Source organism: Heloderma suspectum, chromosome 8 (assembly GCF_057233095.1).
Source record: "Heloderma suspectum isolate Gila_16-S chromosome 8, 16-S_ref, whole genome shotgun sequence".
Taxonomy (NCBI): Eukaryota; Metazoa; Chordata; class Lepidosauria; order Squamata; family Helodermatidae; genus Heloderma; species Heloderma suspectum.
Window position 1 is genome coordinate 24,790,391 of NC_139465.1, and position 21,876 is coordinate 24,812,266.

The following is a 21,876-nucleotide window of genomic DNA, read 5'->3' on the forward strand; positions in this document are numbered from 1 at the left end:
TAGGAGGTTTGGCAGCAGTTGTTGAAAAAGACGTTGAAAATTCTATTTTAGGAACACTCCTAGGCACAAGGAGTTTGGTACTCTCTGACTCGGTTCACACATAACAATCATAGACCGAATTATACCATAGTTTATTGGATTGAGAACAAACCAGGTGTCTGCACAATCCTTCCTCCCTTCTCCCTAGTATGTTTAATGCAATGCTGCCAGGTTTGTTTAACCACAGTTTCATCTTACATCCGAAATGGAAAACTGTAATTTTATCTCTCACTATACTCCTGGCTTGCAAATCAGGATCAAACTGTTGTTTGCAATCCTGGTTTGTAATTGAAGTCTGAATCATAGTTCCTTTGTTTGGATGTCACAGGAAACTGTAGTGTAACAAACTCTGGAGGTATTACCTTAAGGCACACAAGAGAATGGAAGGGGTGGAAAGAGCAGGTGGGCACAATACTTTTTCTTGATCCAATAAACCATTGTTCATCAGACCAGGACTGTTACATCTGAACTGGGCCTCTGTCTCGAGCAAGAGAAGTTGAGGAAATTTAAGGAAAGGGGGCAGGGAGGACAGGCATCTCATTGGCAGGAGAAACTACAATTACATCTGTTCTGAAGACCGGGCCGGACCTCATTGCCAGAGGGGCTGGACAGGATGCAGGGCCGGCCCAAGACACTTTGTTGCCTGAGGCACAGGACAAGAAGGCGCTCCCTCCCATTCCATATACATAAGCTGACTGGACTGGCAGATGAATCTGTCTTCAACACTAACCTTGGGACAGCATTTTCCACTGAATTTGAAAGTAGCAGGCTAACTTAGGGGGTGCAGAGTAGGCTGTAAGGCACACGGTTCTCTCCTTGAACACCTTACTGTTGCCTCCCAGCATCTGCTGCTGAGGCGACTGCCTCACCCTGCCTAATGGTAGGGCCGGCCCTAACATGATGGTCTATCTCAGGGATGGGGAACCTCCGTCCAGCAGGCCTAATCTGGCCCGCGGAACCTCCTTGGACTCTTTGAGGGGGCGGGGCTTGGCCTCCAAGCCTCACCCACTGGGGGAATCACCATTGTTCCTGTAGGAATTCCCTGCAGGAATCACAGACCGGCGATAACAGCGGGGATGTGGGTGGTGGGGAACTTGACTGACACCAGGAGGAGTGGTTGCTCTTCCCACGCTGGCTCAGTCTGTTCACGCATTGACCCCGTTGCAACAACGCACAGCACACAAAGCCAGGGGCTCGTGGAGGGCCTTGCGGGGGGCTCTTCAGGAGCCCCACCCTAAACATGCGCCACAGCCCTGGTCTGCCTGATTCCCTGTCAGGCAAGTGGCACTAGCATGATGAAACTGGGGCACAGGCTTGTGATGACCTCACTGGTGCTGATGGTTGCCTCTTTCTTTGCCTAAGAGCCTGCCCCAGGAGGCTGCCTCCAAACACAGGTGGGCCTTGCTGGACATCTTCCGGGAGACTCTCCTGGATAGGCTGGCATGGAGCTGCTCCTGCAGCGACGTCTCCTCGGTGCAGCTCGGCACGAGGGCACCTCGGGGCTGTGTAAGTGCTGGCTCCCTAGCTGCGCTCCGCCTCCTGCGCGCTAGTCTGTGTCCCCTGTTTTTAAGGCCTAATCCAAAGCTGGGATACGGCAAGAGGAGTAACTGGAGAACCTTTCATGGCCCTCTGCCATTTTGCACTAGTGAGCCTAATCAGCTTGTGGTGTTCTGTAGGGGCCACGTGCTTGCTCGCTGCTGCCCCTGCAGGTAGGGTGGGATAGTGCCGGCTTCTGTCTCTTCCTTTGTGTAGCCATAGATGCCTTTCCCACACTGATCTGCCTTCTGTACTACCATCCTTTTGTGTCCAGCCCGCATTCATCATGAGGTTATGCCTTGGTGCTAGGATTTGGGTCCTGGGAGCTGCAGATGAGGAAGAGGGCTCTCCTTCCTTGAGGCTTACCAAGCAGACTTGTGTGTGATGGGTATTTCCACATCGGAACAAATATCTCTAGAAAGGAGGTACCGTGCCACCTGGAGCGAACTGCAATTTTCCCCTGGTCTGCCATGTGGACTAGTAGAAGATTGGCATAGTTGCCATGTGCTTTGTAGCAAATGGTCACTTCTGAGCCCTAGCAAACAAAAAAACCCACCTGTGTGGGCCATCTCCCTGCCCATTGGCATCCCCATCCATCGGTGGTTGATGTAAGGAGGAGAGCTGGAAGCTCCTCGATATTAGGTTGCTTCAGTGGAAGTATAGTTTTCATATCACCGGAGCCCACCCACCATCTTGCTTTCCAGCCCGGGGGGATTCTGTTGAAATGAAGTTCACTCCGCAGCATGTCTGGTCACCCCGTGAAAATGCAGAAAGAGAGAAAAAGGGACCTCTTCCTCCCCACCGCCCCCAAGCTGTTGAGCTTGGGGGCGATGGGGAGGGCAGTGGAGCAACCAGGGCAGGGGTTGGAGGGAGGAGGAGGAGGAGAAGGGAGGTGTGTGTGTGTGTATGGGGGTGGTGTGCGTAGCCGGGCTGCTGCCTTGGGGGTTTGTCACTGTGTGTGAAACATAGAGCAGGCTGCTATTTTCTGCACGAGATGCCAGCATCACCTGCCCTGGGCCAACTGGTTTCTCCAGGTGGCAAGCTGAGCCATAACATGGGAAACGATGGAGGTGGGAACCAAACGTCATGTGTTGAAACAGTCCCTTTTTCTCCCATCAAACTTGCACAACCTCTCTCTGTTAACTCACTCTGTCCCACCCAAAACGAACAGCCTCCCAAGTACATGTTGCTGGTTGGAATGGGGGGAGAAGCAGTTCAACTATGACCTGGTATGAGAATGGGTGTGTTACAGCTTGTCTTGTTGGGGGAGGGGGTGTCAAGGAGGGACAAATGATGATGCTTCAGTGGGCAAGGGAGAGAACAGGGTTGGGGCCATGGAAGGGAATTTGTAGTGTGGAGTGGCATGGGAGGGAGGGTGTTGAAGACTGTTTGCTCGCACGCACGCACGTGAGTCCTCTTGTGTCTCATCTGTGCTGCCTTCTCTCCAGAACATGTTGCGGCAGCAGGAGGAGCTGGAGAATGGGGCAGCCTGGTCCATCTCTTCCGAGTCATCAGATGATTCCTCCAGCCCTCAGCTGTCGGGAGGTGCCCGCCACACGCTGCCCAGGCCTATCGTGCAACCCGCAGTGCAGGCCACTGCGCCCGCTATAGAAATTGCCTTCACTCAGCCTGAGGACAAAGAGCCGCCAGCCCTCCGAGAGGAGGTGGCCATGGCGAACGGACTTGTGCCCTATGCCCGGACTCTGAGCCAGATCAGCGAGGCCAGTGTGGACCTCCCAGTGGCTGAGGACCAAGAGTGTGCTGTCCCCAGGGACTCTAGCTCTAGGGAGCTGCCTGCCCTGGAAACAGACTCCTTGCCCCAGAGTGTGGGCTCAACACTGGATGCTCAGATCAGTGAGGGTGAAGAGCAAGAGGCTGATGGCGCCACCCCCGTTGCAGAGGGGAGTGATGGGGATACCACCTGTCAGGCCACGGAAGCTCAGGAGCCTCAGTCCTCATTGACCCTGCCAGCCCCAAAGGAGCTTCTGCCCACAGGAATCTCAGAGGCACCAAGGCCCAAACCTGTAGATTGTGGGCTGGAGGAGGCCATCAGCTCACTGGCCTCTGCTCTGGATGACTACCGGGGACAGTTTCCTGAGCTACAGACCTTAGAGCAGGAGCTCAAGCGCCTAGAGGAGATTCTCTTGGTAAGTGACAGTGGGACCACCCCTGGGGGAAAGGGACTGAAACATTTTTGGGACTAAAAATTGTGACCAAACATGGTGCCAAGGTAATGCAGCTTCTGTCACCTTGGCTTCCAGAATTCAGCCAATCCAAGCTGAATTCTGGGAACCTGTATGAATGGTGCACGCGAATTCATTTTGCACTTATTCGCTTAATATGGAGGGCAGGGGGGGATTGCACATTTTTTGCCAATCGTGGGAAGGGACAGAAGCATTGGGTGGACCAGTGAAGTCTCACTCCCTGATCACAGTAAATCCTTCATAGCTGCCCCCTTCCCTGTCCTCCCCCTCCCCCCCCCAAGGTTTTGAGGGCAACTTCGGATATTACAGGAAGCACACATGACCTCTAGTGCAAAATGAGTATCCCACGCCCACAATGGGAGCACATGCTTCTTACCCAGGGAAGCACCCTCTTCTCACTGCCACTGTAGGGCAGAGGAGGCAGGCGTTCTGCAACCTTGCAAAGAACTGCAGAGAGCAGGAAGTGTGTCTTGCTGACATTTCATATATGTCTGCAACAGCTTCACCAAACACTGCGCTTTCAGACCTCAGCTTCACAGTCACCGAGGATGATAGAAATGTGCTTTACTGGGACGTGTTTTGTTGTTTTTGCTTTAACGAAAAATGAGATTGGCAGGATGCTGAACTCTGAATCCGGTACCAGTTACCTACTGAATTTTCTACAGACACAGACCCCACACATCTGGAATTCGTGGACAAGACCTCCAGATTAGAAGATGTAACTTTCAGGTGCCCTCCACCCCCATTCTGCATCTTCCTTTTTGGAAATTGGTCACAAGGTGTTTTTTTGTTCTTCTGTTTTCCATTCTGAAGCTCAGGTTGCAGCCGCAGAGGCAGGAAGCGATCAGGGTGTGATCATACGACTCAAGAGATTTGCTTGCAGATAAAGGGGACCAGCTGCCAGAGTGGACAGCAAACAGTATGTGATATCTGCTTTTTCTCCATCCCACAGCAAAAGCAGGGTGTGTGCCTGAGTCGGGCCTCCAGCACTAGCCTGACGGTGGAGCATGCTCTTGAGAGCTTCAGCTTCCTCAATGCTTCTGATACAGAAGATTCGGAGGGAGATGACGACAGGTGAGTGAGCATGGGAGCAGCTGAGACAGGTCGCTGGGGATTTGAGTGTAGGCCCCTGACCTTTAAACTGGGGTACGTGGGATGTGGTGCTCGGGAGGGATGCCGGCTTGTGTGTGTGTGGTGGGGCAGGGGGGAGGGGTGTTGGATTTGGGTCAGTCTGGGAAGTGGGAACAAAGCAATATCCAGTTTGGTAGTGAAGAGAGATTGGAGTTTGCAATTGAGAGGGGAAGGACAGGAAAACTGAGGTTTTAACTAAGGGATCCTGCAGCTCTTAACTGCCGTGGCTGGCTACTGGTCACACATTTGGGGCTTGCTCTCACAACTGAAGTTTAAGAGTCCAGTGGCCTACACTCAGATGTCCCAGATGGTTATCCTGAGAGAGCAGCTGTCTTAGAGGAACAAGGAGTTCAAGAGAGGTAGATGCAAGTCTGTTGCCCCAGATTTATCATGGCAGTAGAATCCATGGAGTGTTTCGTGAGCATCTCTTTGCTTGTCCATCTTGGGTGAGATTATGCGGTGCAAACGGTGCCCACCAAATAACATCCTTGCTATAGTTGTCACTGGGATGACCCTGTATTCTCAGGAGCCCTTCTCTCTGTCAGATACTGGCCCAGAACTATATTTTACCACGCTTTCCAGCTCTGGCACAGGTGGTCAGATCCTCTGAGGCTGGTGCCCCTTTTGTGAGAAAGGCTTCGTAGGAAGCCGCCTTATGCCAAGGCAGACCATTGGTCCATCTAGGTCGGTACTGTCTGTTCTACACTGACTGGCAGCGAGAGTTTCCAGAGATTCAGACAGAAGTCTTTCCTGGCCCTATCCAGAGATGTTGGGGATTGAAGTTGTGACCTTCTTTCTGCATGCAAGGCTTGCGCTCTACCTCTGACTTGCAGCCCTTCCCTTCATAATTACAAAAACTATACATTCAGGGCTGACAAGGAGCATTGCGCATAAAACTCAGTGTGGAGGTAGTGTGGGAATATCTCATCTCTTGCATCTTTTGAAACTTTTCTCCTTTTGTAGGGATTTTTTTTAACGCCCATCTTTATTAAACTTCTCTGTTGGCTAGATAAAACTGCTTCATGGTCCTGCCTGTTGGCTGTGCTCATGCCATGATGGAAGGGAGGAGAGCAAGTGCAGCGAGCAAGGCATCCTAACTTGAAGAATGATACTTATGGCCCCAGGGTTTCCATTCATTTCCTATGTTGAGGCACTTCAAGCTTTTGATGAAGTTCCAACAAAGTACAAGTTGCCTCTATTTTTTCTGATTGATACGCACAAACACACAAAATGGCACACACTTGCACACGCTCCTTTTGTATGTTGTAGGACTTGTATTTTTACTTTCATTAGGTACTGAGCTCCTACTTAAGCTGTTTCATTGTAGATGTTCCATATAAAATAAAATTTCATGATGAAAAAAAAAGAAAAGGAGGCGAGTTGGGAGCCACAGACCTTGCCTAGGGCTGCGGACTCTCCATTGGTTTTCTTCTGTGCCCCCTTCTTGCATCAATGAATGAGAGCTTGAAAGAAGGAGGAGGAGCTCAGAGGCGGTTACCACAGGATAACTGGTTCTCTAAACAGGCCCGCTGTTTCGCGGTGGCTTGACTTCCCAGTGGCTTCTGGTCTGGCTGGGGCTTATGCTTGTTCCAGGCTAATATTCCTGCTTGGCACGCCAAAGGATACAGATGGCCTTTCCCACACTGCTGATGCAGCTGCCGGAAACAAGCATAAAACCTTGTGGCCTGGCCTGACAGGTGGCTCCCAGCGGGATGTGTGGCCACAGTGCCACTCTGTGGCCATTGCCTGATATTGCCTGCAGCAGCCTGCTCTCTCTGCAGGGAAAGCTGGCCAGCCCAAACAGAATGCCAGCTGAGGCAATCTCCAACAAGACCGGCCCCTCTCCAGATATTTCCTCCATACAGCCAGCCTCGCTTTAAATTGGGGGTGCAGAACCTCAGGCCCAGGGGCCAAATCTGGCTCTCCTGAGGTTCCAGTCCAGCTCTCCAGGAGTCCCCAGATGGCCGTACCCCTCTGTTCTCCCTGCCTTCTCTACGTACAAGTAGCCCATTGCAGAGGGAGTAGTGTGTAGCTCTTGGAGCATACAAGGGAAAGTGTTTTGAGGAGCTCTCTTGAGACACTGGCAGTATTAAGCTGCCTTGCGAAACGTTTTCGACTAGGTCTGTAAGGGTGCAATGCTATGCGTGTTTAGACGGAAAAAAGGGCACAATCCTATGCATGTTCAGACAGTTCTGGCTGGGGAATGCTGGGAGCTGCAGGACTTTTTTCTGTCTAAAGATGCATAGGATTGTGCCTTAAAGACATTTTAATGATTTTAATCACATTTATTTTATTGCTACGTGTGTATCACGCCTTTTTTCCTCTTGCAAGGAACCCAAGGCAGCTTACATAGTCCTCCTCTCCACATGAGTTTTAGTCAGTCCATTCATCTATCAGTTAAACTTTGCACGTGGGTAAAACGGTATTTCTGAAGCAAGAAGCATTCTTTCTTTGTTTAAAAAAAATCTGCTGCTTGATGAATTGGGAGACTTCTTTTGAACTGATAAACAGTGTGATTACTCAAGCAAATGATCAGTTGGACCTTGCAGCCCTAGGTTAGGCGTGTTCGGGAGCCTTCTTGTCTTGCATGTATGTTGGGTCCAGCCACGTTGCCCTTGCTCGCATCCAGTGTTTAAGGCAGGGATGGGGAACCCCTGGCCCGTGGGCCAAATTTGGCCCACAGGACCTCAGGCGAGGCTCCTCCCCCTCCAAAGGGGGAGGGGCGGGAGAGCAACATTACATGCAGTCACTTCTCACTCAGCCGGAGCTTCCTGGAGTTGGCCGAGTCCCAAGGTCAGGACTCAGCTGTGCCAACTGAGTGCATTTCGCTCCTCCTTTGCCTTCCCTGTGCAGGGACAGTGAAAGAGGAGTAGGAGCAAAGTCAGCTTCCTGGGCGAAGCACCATCTGGAGGTGCTCCAGACAGTGTTTTGCCAGGTAACCCAATGACATCAGGAGCAGGGCCCCACCCCTGATATCACGGGTGGCCCCTGATGTCATCCAGCCTCCAGGGGGGCAGTCCAGTCTGCAGAATCAATATGGTTCTCCACCCCTGGCTTATGCCTTGCTTGTTGCTAGGCTGGGGACAGTTGGGCTTACAAAGGTCTGGACACATGCTTATTATCTTGCCTGCTGCCTCTCTTTACAGGAAGGCCAGGAGCTCCCAGCCTGCAGCCTTGGCCAGGGTACCAGGAGCCGGTGAGGTTGTTGCCGAAGACACTGCTGGGTGTTTGAGTTCGGAGGGTGGCTCAGAGCCAATGAGCACCAGCAATGAGTTCCTCGACCGAGCCTTGGTCCTGCATCTGAACCGTTGCAATGGCTTGCTGCTGGTGAGGGCAAAGCGAAGACTTTCAGATGCAGCAGTGTTTACTTTAAAGGATTTTTTATTTTTGAACCCTCACCTTCCTGTCAAACTGGGAGCTTTCCACTGCAAGGGAGCTTACAGGAATGTAGAAATAGATGCGGAATGAGGAATGAAACCAAATTAAAATGCAGTATGGATGTAAATTTGAAACGGCAGTATCATAAACAGATTGGAGGGGACACACAATGTCCAACAGCCATCCATAATTAAAACTCGCCAAAAGCTTTAGTAAATAGAACCGTCTTTTCTTGCTGTCAAGAAGAAATAGATGTCAGGTGTCACTGTGGTTCAAGGGGAAGGGGTTTGGGGAGGACATTTTACAGTGGGAGGACCACAACAGAAAAGGCCCTGGTAGTAGGCCAGCAAGTAGGAATACCTTGTAGATGAGTACAGTATATATATGGGCAAGTTGGGATGGGAGAAGACAGCCCTACAGGTGCAGTGCTCCCAGGCTGCTTAGGGCTTTGTAGACCTAACGCATCGTGCCTGGAAATGAAATGGGAAGCCTTGCACTGGTCCCGCTTTCTCTGTAGCAGCCTTCTTGAACCTGGTGCCCTCCAGATATTTTGGGCTACAACTCCTAGCATTTCTTGACCATTGACCATGCTGACTGGGGCTGACAGGAGATGAAGTGCAAAAGAGCTGCAGGGCACCAGGGAACCCAAGACTTGGCCCTTTCCTTGACTTGGAACCTTCCCCCCCGCTTTTGTTTTTCTTTTGGCCTTCCTGACCCTCCTGGCAGCGTGACCTCACTCAATTTGTTGCATCTTCTCTTTGCTGCCCTGCGTGCCTGCCCCTCCGCCCCCGCTTCATGCTGCCTTCTAAATGTGACATGCTGTAGCATGTCAGAACAGCAACTTGTTCTGCCCTCTTCCCACCCCCACCCTGCTTTAACAATGGATGCTTGTTTGCCTTGCGCCGTATGAACTGGGATTGGACCTTCTCCCCTAAGAATCTTTGCCATCTGTTATCTGCTTCCTAGAAGCTGGGCAATTTCGGACCCCTCCGCTGCCGGGAAATGTACGCTCTCGACAGGCTGGCAAGGGAAGCTCAGGTCCTGGAGATGGTCTGCTGTCTGGTGGAGGAGCGGGCAGGGACTGCCAACTCTGCTGAGGAAGGTAGGAAAGGGGGGGCACACACTGGGAGTGAATCTGGGGTTGGCAGCATCAATGCCTGTAGCCTGTTTAATCCCAGAGAAGCAGGGCTTCCCTTGCAGCCCTTGAGAATCAGCATCTGTTGGCTAGGCGCAATGGGGAGCAGTTCAGCCAGGGAGGGAGGGTCCACTGTGCACACAAATGTACATGAAAACATGTAGTCAGACTGTGTTTCTTTCTCCTGTGGGTTGAGTTCAACTTCCTTCTACCTTCTCTTTGTAAGAGATGGATGTGTGTACCAGTAGCTGTTGTTAGTCTTTCCCTTCCTCCGATGCATCAGATGAGCTGCTCGTCTTTTACTTTAAAACTTCTCTTAAAGCACTATATGTGCTTTTATTCAGTCTAACATTTTTGAGTACTTTTCAAAAAGCACAATTGGCTTTTTGAAGGGTGTAAAACTAAACACGGGGGTGTATGACCCCACAGCTGCTAGCCAATCAGTGTTGTTCACAGTCATCTTCTGCTGCAGACCTGTACAACTGCTTTTGCCCAAGCTCAACCTGGAGAAGAATAGGGTATGTGTGAGTAGAAACATGACGGGTCTGCTTCCAAAGCACAGTTGACAGCTGTTTTAATGTACATTTGTAAGCACCCTGTAGGACACTGCAGTAGAAAGGGGGACAGTTGAGGATAGCATTTCTTCAGATTCAGACTGTAGTTCAAGGGGAAGGCCTCCCTTCTGGGGCTGTCGTCGTAACCAGAGGCCTAAGATGATTTTATGTGCTCTTCCTGTTCTCAGTGGTACAGTTCTCTACGTGGAAGGAAGGAGTCCTGCCTTTCTGGGACAGCTGTGTGGCCTTCCCTAATGTGTATACCTGCCCTGTAGAAAGCTTCCTGCAGACACTCAACTCCCAGTATGCAGCACGGATCAACGAACGCCAGCAAGGCCTGGCAGATCCAGGTGAGTGTGCTTTGGGCTCAGGGCAGTACCTACTTTCTACTTTGTCTTTCCCCTCCTACCATTCCAGATTATGTGCCAAGGTGGCTCACATTCTGTCATCTGAACAAATGCTGTGATTCAAGCATGGATCTGCTTGTTTTGCATCGTTGGTGCTTCAGATACTCATGTGGCAAGGGCAAGTAGCTAATTACTTAAGACTACTAGACGTCTTTTTTGGTCCCCACCCTATCTTCTCATTGCATCAGGCACTACTCATGTTCTGTGCTGTAAGGGGCTGCATTCTTGGGATTCTCTTAAGACCTAACCTGGCATTACCCAAGTGCTGAATTCTGGGCCAGATACCCATTTTCATGCTTGTGTGGTGTGCATCTCCTACGAGCAAGATATGCATGGCCAGAGATAGGGAGAAGTCACTTTTATAGAGCAATGGTTTCTAGAGCAGCTTCGGGCATTTCTTTGGCACAGACTTAGTTCAGCATTCTTGCATTCAAAACTAACATTGCTCCCGAGAACAGTGTTTCGCTGTCTCCAGCATCTGCCCTCGGCAGACATCTGGGGGCTCCTTTTCTCTTCTTGGTGGATATGACTGATCCATGTTCTCTTGGATGTGGTTGCTCTTTTGCTAAGGTTGAACTTTTGAGGGTGTAAGTTGGAATGAACGCCTATTCGACTGCCATCCCTCAAAAGTACAGTCAATTAATTGAGAGCCAGCATGGTGTAGTGGTGAGAGTGTTGGACTAGATGCTGGGAGATCTGGGTTCTAGTCCGCACTCTGCCATGGAAGCTCACTGGGTGACTTTAGGCCAGTCACAGACTCTCAGCCCAGCCTACCTCACAGGGTTCTTGCTGTGAGGATAAAATGGAGAGAAGGAGGATAATGTAAGCTGCTTTGGGTTCTGTGCAAGAGGAAAAAGGCCGGATATAAAATAAATAAACAAACAAACAAACCATCAATCATTCATTCATTCCATTTCTATACTGCCCAATAACTGAAGCTTTCTGGGCAGTTCACCACAATCATAGCCAAAGAGCAACCACCCCACCCCAGTGCTTGGTCCTCGTGCTGTATCCTTCCATCCAGTCCCTGCCACCCTCCAGTCCCATCCAGAAGCCTGGGCGTGGCCGCAAAAGCCTTGATTTTTGGTGCATGTATCAAGGAATTGGACACCACCCTGATGCCCATCTTCCCCTGTCACAGTGTGTGTGAAGCTGGTGGAGGAGCTTCTGCAACGCAGGCTGCCCAGGCGCCATGGGAGCTGCCAGACTGAGCAGGTCACCCTCTTCCAGTATTGGAGCCACTTCGAGGTTCTGCCTGTCTTAACGCTGGACTCGTACGTCTCGGAGCTGGCGGAGGAAGGTATCTCATATGACTAAGCGAGGATGCAGGGAGAGTCCCCACATGTTGTTTGTGATGCTTCATGGCTGCAACATCAGGTGATGGCTTGTAGGTGTGACGCAGCCAGCATGGATCAAATGCCACAGAGAGCCTTTGATCATCAACCTGCATCATCTCAGACAGGACATTTTCTCAGTGGAGGCAGTTCCTTGTACCTGTGGGAAGAGAAACATCAGCATTTAAAAGCCACCTGGAGGGACCTCCATAAGCTTTGGCATACGTGGGAACATAGGAGGCTGCGTCAGACCATTGGTCTGTTTATGCCAGCATTGTCAACACTGACTGGCAGCAACTTCCCAGGGATTCAGGCACAGCTTTTTTCCTAATCCTACTGGAAACGCTGGGGACTGAACCCAGGACCTTCTGCTCTACCACTGAGCTACAGGTTACAGCGCCCTGACTGGAATGCCATGTATTCCCTCAGGCCGAAAAGCAGTATGCGATGTTGCTAAGGGTGGTGCGTGTTCTGTCATCCCCCTGCAGTTTTGCTAGCACAGAATCTGAACTCTGATGACCAAGATGTGGTACTGAAGGCCCTGAAGCGTGTTCCCGAGGGCCGACTCCGCAAGGACGGGCTGAAAGCCTTGAGCCTGCTTCTCATCGAAGGAAACAGCAAAGTCGTTGGGGCTGTGTCGGCGCAGCTGCGCAACCTGTCAGAGAACCCCAGCTTCCGGGAGCGGGCAAGTGTCTATTGAGACTTTCCTGTTGTCGAGAGGGAATGTTTAGGTCAGGAGATACCTGGTTTCAGTCACAGCTACAGTTCAAATGTTTAAAGTCTGTTGGAGCCAGTTTAACCTTCTTGACTTCTCCCAAAGAACTCTGGGAGCTGCAGTCTTGTGATGATGCCAAGTTTTCATTAGCCATTGATGGCCACTGTGTGGGACTACAGTTCCCAAGGTTTCTTGGTCAAGTGCCGTGACAGATTTTAAACAGGTTTAAAACTCATGTAGTGTATAGAAGGGGGTTGTTTTCCATTGAGCACAAGCAGGCTGACTAGTGTGTCTTCCTCAGGCCCTGATTTGCTACCTTGAGCAGCTAGAGGATGAAGAGATGCAAACGCGGATTGCTGCCTGTGCAGCTCTGGGCTGCCTTAAGGTGAGGGCCGGACGCTCTGTGTAAAATTAGCTGAAAGTCTTTTCAGAGGCCAGCTTTTACCGTATTTACCAACTGGCATTTAGGAGTCTTCTGAAAATACCTTGCCATCTGTATTTAAAACAGGGGTGCAGAACCTCTTTCTGCCTGAGAGCCAAATTCCGGGGGGGGGGGGGGACATTCCAGTGGTGGGCAGGGCCAAAAATGCCAGCATATTTTAGGGTAAAGTTTTTACTGCCAAGCCTTAAGAGAGGCACATCAACCTTCTAGAATTGTGCAGGCAAAAAACTGCACAGGAGCCAGGAAACCACCAAAACATTGGCAGTCAAGGGGAAGAGGTGTGGCCCAAGAAGGAGCATGGCCATCTGGGGACTTCGGGGGGCTGGACTGGAACCCCAGGAGAGCCAGATTTGGCCCTTGTGCCTGAGGTTCTGCACCCCCAATTTAAAGTGAGACTGGTTGCATGGAGAGGGGCAGGCTTGCTGGGAATTGCCTCTGTTGGCCTTCTGTTCAGGCTGGCCTGCTTTCCCTGCAGTGGGCTTCAGTACCCTGTACTTGTGTTTTCACCCCGCCACCTTTGTGGCTTTGGCTTTTGAGGCTCAGTGGAGAGCAAGAACCGGAACGTGATAACCTCAGCTTCTTTAACTTCCCCCAATAGGCCAAGGAAAGTATTGAGCAGCTGGTGTACCTGTGCCAAACTGACAAAGAGGCCGTGCGGGAAGCAGCCAAACAGAGCCTCATGCTGTGCGGTGAGTGCCCATCCTTTGTCCTGCTCACAGACACAGCCCTCTTCCGCACCTAGGCAGGTGGCTCCCCTTATGGCTTTCTGGGGAGTGGGGTGGGAATCCAGGTGCATGAGGTGCAATGTAAAGCTCCCTTTATACTGGGTGGGTAGGCAGAGCTGCTACTAGCCTGTCTGGGCATGGGGTATAAAAGGTTTGGGCTCTGCTTTACCCCATGACCTACCCCTTGGCCTCTGCTAGGACTTATAGCTGAGGACAGAACATCCAGTTTGCCCTGTATCGCTGCTCGCTTAGCAAGAAAGCATTGAGACCGAAAAGCGCTAAGCCGTCGTCGTTGTCATTTATTATCATTTGCTAGATGGCACTGAGAGAACCATCTGATTGGCTAACTAGACTTCCAGGTCATGACAGCAGCTGCACAGGTTGGGATGTGTTAGCCAGTCTGTTCTTTCCTTTCCCCACCCTGCTGCATGTCTTGCCAGTGTCTTTTGTCCTGGACCCCGTGGGCCCTTCTCTCGTTGGGTCTTTGTCTCAGCTGTACTAGTCGCCCAAGTTTATAGGCACCTTCCTAGTTCCCTGGTGTGCTGGCTGTGTGTGTCTGTGTCTGTGTTGCAAAGAGAATGGCACTGCTGCCGACAGGCTACGATGTTATGTAGTTACATAGAAAGCTGCCTTAGACCAGGTCCGACTATTTGTCCAACTAGCCCAGTATTGTCCGCTCTGACTGGCAGCAGCTTTTCCAGGGTCTTAGGCAGAGGAGGGTCTTTCCCATCAGTTGCTCTCTGACGTTTTTACCTGGAGATGCCAGGGATTGAACCTGAGGTCTTCTGCCTGCAAAGCATGTTGCTCTATCCTCTCCAGACAGGCCCTTTAGCTCTTGGGCTTGGCACTGATCATCCCTCTGTTTTATTTACAAGATTTATCTACCACTTTACATCCAATCAAATTTTGAAGTGGTGAATAATAAAAAGGATCAACATTCAGAATTAAAATCTTTGAAATAAAATTATGCCAATGAAACCGTGGTTGGTCAGTCAGAGAAGGCTTGTTTAAATAAAAATGTATTCAGCGCCCAAAACACAAAAATGTCAGTGTCTGCCTGACATTAATACACAGGGGATTCCGTAGAGAGGGAGCCAATACACTGAAGGCTGAACTCTGAGTGGTCTCTAAATGGACCACAGGGCCATGCAGAACCACCAGGAGTGCCTCATCTGATTACTTCAGTGTCAAGCCAGGCTGATAAGGGAGAAGGAGTGCTCTCAACTTTTCCTCCTTTCTGATCACGAGAAGAGCTTAGTATAGATCATCTCTGTTCTGGATGACACCTGTCTTGTCAGCTCAAAAGTATTTTGTGTCTTTAAGAAGGTGGAAGCCCTGGGTGGATTAACCTTCTTCTGCAGCCCCACGGTGTTGGGGAACTGATTTCTGAGAGCTTAAAGGGCCTACTGTAAGGATTGGGTGATGGCCAGTTGACCACCTATTTTTTGGCCATGATTATATGTTGTTAAGAACACTCATCGAAGGGGCAGCTTGCTTTTTATTTCATCATGGGGTCATCTGATAGCAGTGGCAAGAGTGAGGGTCCCTTGCGCCCAGTCCCATCTGTGCAGGATCAGGGTTACAGGCACACCTTTCACCGAGGAGCAGGGACCCCCTACGTTGCAACTTTCTCCAGAGCTCCTGCCCACTCCTCTCCCACTTGAACCATATGGCTTCGCTTCTCTTGGTGGCAGTGCGCTATAAATGCAGGCACTTCCGAATGGGAAGATCGGGTTCAGGAGGAACCCACAGTTATCACAAGGGCCCAGGAGTTAAGGCTACCACAGAGCTGATTGCATTTGCTGTAGAGAGGGGGGGCCTCCACATGATTCGGTATGATAGGGTGTAAAGCTTCTAAAAGGATACTGGAGTCTTGTCAGGGACAATAGTTTTTGTTTTAATTTTTAATATAAGTAGAATCATAAGAGTTGGTAGGCACTCAAAGGTCATTTACTCCAGCCCCTGCTGATACAGGGAATCTGCTGCTACTGGTTCCCCGATGATCTCCCTGTCCTCTGTCAATGTTCTAACATGCCAATGTTCAGTTGTGTCGAAAATACCCTCTCAACTTTTGTAGGCTCATTCACAGACCACAAAAGTGGGAGAGTGCAATTTTTGGATGGGGCAGGAAAAGTATGGCAGATCTTTACCTGAAAAATGGCAGCAGTGACAAAAGCTTTTCCCGTAAAAAAAAATTCCACAGCAGCGGTGCTCCTCCAAGCAGCCTGGCAACCATGTCTTTCCCACAATGCCTCCCTTGACTGGCAATTAATTAATTAATTAATATTTATTTGATTGATTGATTGATTGATTGATTAGCCACCCATCTGGCTGGCTACCCAGCCACTCTAGGCCACATACAATACTAATAACAAATTTACATAATCAACTGAACAAAAAACAAACAAACCCAACACTGCTTTAAAAAACCCTAACCCACCCCAAATGCCTGCCTGAACAGCCAGGTTTTCAAAGCCTGGTGGAAGCTCATCAAAGAAGTTCTTCACCATGTGTAAATTATGAAGATGAACTTATTGTGAATAATTGATTTGCCTTCTGCTGGGGTGCTGAATGAGTTCCCGTGCTTAGAGATGTTACTGTGTATTGTCAGCACACTTTCAGCCATCCCTCTGCATCCATAATGACTAGTCCAGTGGAGGCTGGTGGCTCTGATGTCAGAGGGGTGGCGGATCCACTCTTGGATAGCTCCTTTAGAGTTCTGACTGAAACCCAGAACAGATTCACCGCCCCACTGACATCGGAGCCACCAGCCTCCACTGGACCAGAAGCTTGGCATTTAAAAAAAAACCCCTGTCATGATGTAGTGTCATTTCAGATGCATTGTTGGGAGGGGGGATGAAGCCACTGTGATCCCCTTAGCTGCCATAGGGTGTTTTTTTTTCTTTCAACAATGCACCAGAACAGTCCAATGTAGCACCATTCAGGGGAGGCATTCTGGGGAAGACATATCCATTGGGCTGTTTTGGAGGAGTTCTGCTGTTGCCACTGTTACAGCAAAATAAGTTAAAAACAACAAGGGGAGGGAAAGGCTTGTCACTGCTGCTGCTGCTTTTCAGGTAAAGCTCTCTCACCCCTCTGAAAATGTAATAAATCCCCACCACCAAGAAAGATGTATTGCTTTTTCACCTCCCGCAAACCCCCTTGAAGTTCTGCAAAAATGTTCACAGAACTTTTGATCCAGCTCTAGTTCTAATAAATTACTGCTTTAAATATTTGACTATTAGTTGACCATTCAGTTAACTGAGGGTTATGTTTTGACCAGTCAGGTGCCAGCCCTAAAACTGCAGTGATGGCAGTTTGGGTTGCGTTATGCTGCGCTTGCCCAGTTAGTAAGCTTCTTCTTTTTCTTTTCCCCGCCCTTACAGCTTAGGACTTGTCATCTCTATTGTCAACATGGACCACATATGATCATTTCTTTTTGAAAGAAACCCACATCACAAGGACCTGTAGCCTCCATTTGTGTATCTGACGGTCATGTACTGCTGCCTAGGCCACTTCTAGGTAGAGGGGTTTGGGGGCGCTGGAGTTGTTGGCACCTGCAAGTCTCAAAGTCTGTGTTGACTCACCACTACTTCAAGACTGTGGGAATAATTGTGGCTAGCATGACTAGCATAGCAAGTGCCCGGGGATGAGTGCATGAAACTTGCTCTCCTAGGGACTTCTTGTTGAATCATAACTTGCACAACCAGCAGGTTGTGAAACTGCTGTCTAGATATAGCTTTAGAGAAGTTTGAAAGCTGTCCAGAGAGTTTGCCTACAAGGCAGTCAAATGACCCTTTTGAGCTTGACCTTTGATTGTGGAAGAGCAGGAATGGAACGTAGCCATCCAGATGTCTCCAGAACTCTGTGAGGCAGCAGGATGAGTTAATTGGCTCTGCAATAAGCATTACCTGTCCCATATTTGCACCAGTTTTTCACAGCAGGATTGAGAAACTGTCTTAAAAAATGGCTGGTATAGTTTACATCACATCGAAGGTGGTGCCCTTGATTAGTTTTGTCTCTAAAGTGGACAGTCATTGTGTAAACGGGTCTTGTAGATAGCCACTCACCAGCTTGCTCATGGCAAGTGAGGATCACGCCTAGGCATCCAAGCAGTGAAAACTTAAAGTTGTTGGGGTTTTTTCCCCATTTCAGGATACTTTGTGTTGCCAAGAAAAGCTAATGTATATTTTTGTGGCCTAACCTTTGTGGAGTTGTGTGCAAGGTTGGGGCAAATAGTATCCTAATTCGCAGCTGATTGCTATATGTATTTGCAGGGGAAGATGGGAAATCTGCTCACCGAAGGCTGGAAGAGTCTCTTGACAGTTTGCCACGGATCTTTGCCCCGGGGAGCATGGCCAGCACTGCATTCTGAGGGGTGCCGTACCGATCTACCTGCAGATCCTTCGTGTGCACAGACCTTGCATGCCGCAGAACTTCAACCAGGTCATGCAGACTGGGTTCCAACCAGTGTGACACAGACTGGGCAGCCCTTTGCCCCTCGGCGCATGCCACACAGCAGTATTAGCACCGCCTGCACACTGCCTTATGCAGAGGATGCCTTTTCTTAGCCCCACTGGCTGCTGCACCTATGGAGTTAACGTGAGCACAGGACATTGAGAAAGTCCCCCGTTTGTTTCTTTTGGGGGAGTTTGGTCTCCCCATCATTAGCCAGGACCACTGTACCCCTTTCTTGGGGGAAACAACAACAATTGAGCATCACTGGCTGTGACAAAATGTCCTCAGTTGCAAAGGCCATCTCCCATTTGAGATAAGCTTGGAAAAATGGTTGTTTGAAGTCCCACTTGGTGTTTAGCTTGTTCTCATCTTGCCCATGTCCTCCACCCTCTGGGGCTATAAACACTGCAGGAAATTGGGGGCAGGTATATTCTGCTGCTGGTATGCTGCAAATTCCTCTCTCAGCTGTGAGAGGCAGAGAGCACAAAGATTACAGGAGGGAGTCCTCTACATCCCAGTGGGGAAGGGGAAAGATATTGTTTTCAGCAAGGATGCTGTGGAAGACAGAAGGGACAAGGATAGGCAGAAGCTGCCACTTCTTGGGCTATTTTATTATTTTTTATTTACACACGGGGGGGGGGAGGTTGCAGACAAATGAAAGCAAAAAGTCCCTTTTCTATAAAATATCTATAAATTTATCTGTATATCTTCATAGATATATAAATATATATTGTAATTATCAAGAGGTTTGGCTAATTTTGACTTTAAACCTGAAATAAAAAGAAGTTTGAACAAGTGAGTTGAGTGTGTGTCATTTTTTGAATGCTCTTTTGGGGCTTCCTTAACCATCTAGGGAAGTGAGGTGTTGTGAATCTTTAACTGGACAAAACCATCTTGGATGAGGCAAGTCAGCAAAGTACAACATTGAGGCGTTGGCCGTTTTATTTCATCACCTGTAAAACAGAGAAGATGGGTTGAGCTTTTTCCAGAAACAAAAAGGGGAACTTTGAGGACTATGCATGCAACAGGTCACACTGTCCTTCCTGCAGTAGAGAAAAGACATGAAAAAAAATATTTTCAAGATTCATAACCGGACTTCCTATAAAATATTCAAAGCAGCCTAATAAAAAATAAAACAATACACCATAATAAAGACAAGATATCAAATCAACAATCATACAGAAACTGAAAAAGTAGTGGGAGGATAAAACAACTCAAGGAAATCAGTCTTCACTGCCCATCTAAAAGCAGACCTCTGTCGGGATGCTATTCCAGATCTGAGAAGGCCCCTGGAAAATGAATAGTGTCGTCCAGACTCATATGAAGGAAGGTGATTCTTGAGATAGCCTGTGTCCCAGGCTGAGAATTATTTGTGGATGTTTCCTGAGAACACTAGCTCAGTGTATTTGCCACTCTCAAACAGGCTAAGAGAATACTTAGGATTAACATTCCACAAATGGTCTGGGAATGCCTGATGCTGTAGCACTGTTGAATCAATGCCTGAATGGAAAACATTGGGAGCAGTATGTAAGCTGTTAAGAAGGAACAGAATATACAATGAATTTTGGAACGCTATAAATGTAGTGCAGGGTATAGGCGAAACGCGTATACAAAATGTGCCTCTGATTTTCCCTATGCCACCTCTGGCTCTGAAAAGCTCCTACTCCCTGAAACTAGCATGAACGTGCCTGGACTGCAGTTACCAAAACCGTGGAACTCTGACCAAGTAGCAGGCAGAACCCTCTAGAGCTGCTACAGTGTTTTGCAGTTCTGCTGATGGAGCACATCCTGAGCTCTTGACATCTTGGGCCCCTAAGATACACCATCCCATCCATACTGAACTGTGTTCTTCAACAACACCTCTGAAGACACATAATCCTTACCCTAACTGATGTGAAACAAGTTTTTATGTTGAGGAAAATGAGTTGTATATTTATGTAATATAAGAGAAAATCAAAAGGCCTGTATAAAAAATAAAGCAAGGTTGTTCCTAAGTGGACTTTTCCTGAGCTTGCCATATCAAGATGGTGATGTGTCTTGGAATCCTTAAGTTGGGAACCTTCACCCTTATGAAGGACTCAGCCACTATCCTGGTATAATTATTTTATAGAGTTGCTTGTAAGCACATCCTTGGGTATACTTTCTATATGATGAGCTTTGCTAAAATGCTTCAAAAGCCCCCATACCTGCTCCTCTGGCCTACCCCTAAAATAATTAACTTTTGGATTAGGCCTAGTTCTCACTGAGGTAGTAAGCCTGTGTCTGGGCTGTACCACTTCAGACTGAAGGTAGGAGTGTTCACCTCCCCCCCCCGATTGAATGTTCTCCCATACAAAAAAGAAAATACCTTCACACAGAAAAACAGCATGTTTGGAAGTTGTTGTTGTTAAGTCGTGTCCGACTCTTCGTGACCTCATGGACCATAGCACGCCAGGCCTTCCTGTCCTCCGCTCTCTCCCAGAGTGTGCTCAAGTTCATATTCATTGCATCGGTGATGCTATCTAGCCATCTCATCCTCTGCCATCCCCTTCTCCTTTTCCCATCAATCTTTCCCAGCATCAGGGTCTTTTCCAGTGAGTTTTCTCTTCGCATTAGGTGGCCAAAATATTTCAGCTTCAGTACCTGTCGTTCCAATGAGCACTCAGGGTTGATTTCCTTTAGTATGGACTGATTTGACCTCCTTGCAGTCCAGGGGACTCGTAAGAGTCTTCTCCAGCACCACAGTTCGAAAGCATCAATTCTTCGGCGCTCAGCCTTCCTTATAGTCCAGCTCTCACAGCCATATGTTACTACTGGGAAAACCATAGCTTTGATGATACAAACCTTTGTTGGCAAGGTCATGTCTCTGCTTCTTACTATGCTGTCTAGGTGTGCCATAGCTTTCCTCCCAAGGAGCAAGCGTCTTTTAATTTCATGGCTACAGTCACTGTCTGAGGTGACCTTGGAGCCCAAGAAAGTAAAATCTGTCACTGCTTCCATTTCTTCCCCTTCTATATGCCAGGAAGTGATGGGGCCAGATGCCATGATCTTACTTTTTTTAAAGTTGAGTTTCAAATCAGCTTTTGCACTTTCCACTTTCACCCTCAGCAAGAGGCTGTTTAGATCTTTTTCGCTTTCTGCCATTAGGGTGGTATTGTCTGCATATCTGAGGTTGTTGATAATTCTCCCAGCAATCTTAATTCCGATCTGTGATTCATCCAACCCGGCGTTTCTCATGATGTACTCTGCATATAAGTTAAATAAGCAGGGCGACAATATACAGCCTTGTCGTACTCCTTTCCCAATTTTGAACCAATCGGTTGTTCCATGTCCGGTTCTTACTGTTGCTTCTTGGCCCTTGTACAGGTTTCTCAGGAGACAGGTAAGGTGGTCTGGTACTCCCATCTCTTTAAGAATTTGCCACAGTTTGTTGTGATCCACACAATCAAAGGCCTTAGCGTAGTCAATGAAGCAGAAATAGACGTTTTTCTGGAATTCTCTTGCTTTCTCCATGATCTAGCGAATGTTGGCGATTTGATCTCTAGTTCCTCTGCCTCTTCAAAACCCCGCTTGTACTTGCGGTAGTTCTCGGTTCACATGCTGCTGAAGCCTAGCTTGTAGGATTTTGAGCATCACCTTGCTGGCATGTGAAATGAGCGCAATTGTACGGTAGTTTGAACACTCTTTGGCGTTGCCCTTCTTTGGAATTGGAATGTAAACTGACCTTTTCCAGTCTTGTGGCCACTGTTGAGTGTTCCAAATGTGTTGGCATATTGTGTGCAGCACTTTAACAGCATCGTCTTTTAGGATTTTAAATAGCTCAGCTGGAATACTGTCAT

At 48.8% G+C, this 21,876-nt stretch overlaps 1 protein-coding gene across 5 annotated transcripts in view; it reads left to right on the forward strand.

Moving 5' to 3' along the window:
• RIPOR1 (RHO family interacting cell polarization regulator 1) overlaps positions 1–18,856 on the forward strand; it is a 108,947-nt gene extending 90,091 nt beyond the window's left edge. For 4 of the 5 annotated variants that reach the window (XM_084813157.1, XM_084813158.1, XM_084813154.1 and 1 more), the window contains exons 13-22: positions 3,024–3,722; positions 4,732–4,853; positions 8,057–8,237; positions 9,255–9,390; positions 10,166–10,327; positions 11,526–11,684; positions 12,207–12,403; positions 12,735–12,818; positions 13,474–13,564; positions 17,878–18,856. In XM_084813157.1, the coding sequence (XP_084669283.1) occupies positions 3,024–3,722; positions 4,732–4,853; positions 8,057–8,237; positions 9,255–9,390; positions 10,166–10,327; positions 11,526–11,684; positions 12,207–12,403; positions 12,735–12,818; positions 13,474–13,564; positions 17,878–17,975 (1,929 nt within the window). In that variant the 3' untranslated portion in view covers positions 17,976–18,856. Of the gene's footprint in view, positions 1–3,023; positions 3,723–4,731; positions 4,854–8,056; positions 8,238–9,254; positions 9,391–10,165; positions 10,328–11,525; positions 11,685–12,206; positions 12,404–12,734; positions 12,819–13,473; positions 13,565–13,916; positions 13,981–17,877 lie in introns of all 5 variants that reach the window. The other variant, XM_084813155.1, reaches the window with a different exon arrangement.
• Positions 18,857–21,876: the final 3,020 nt, after the last annotated feature.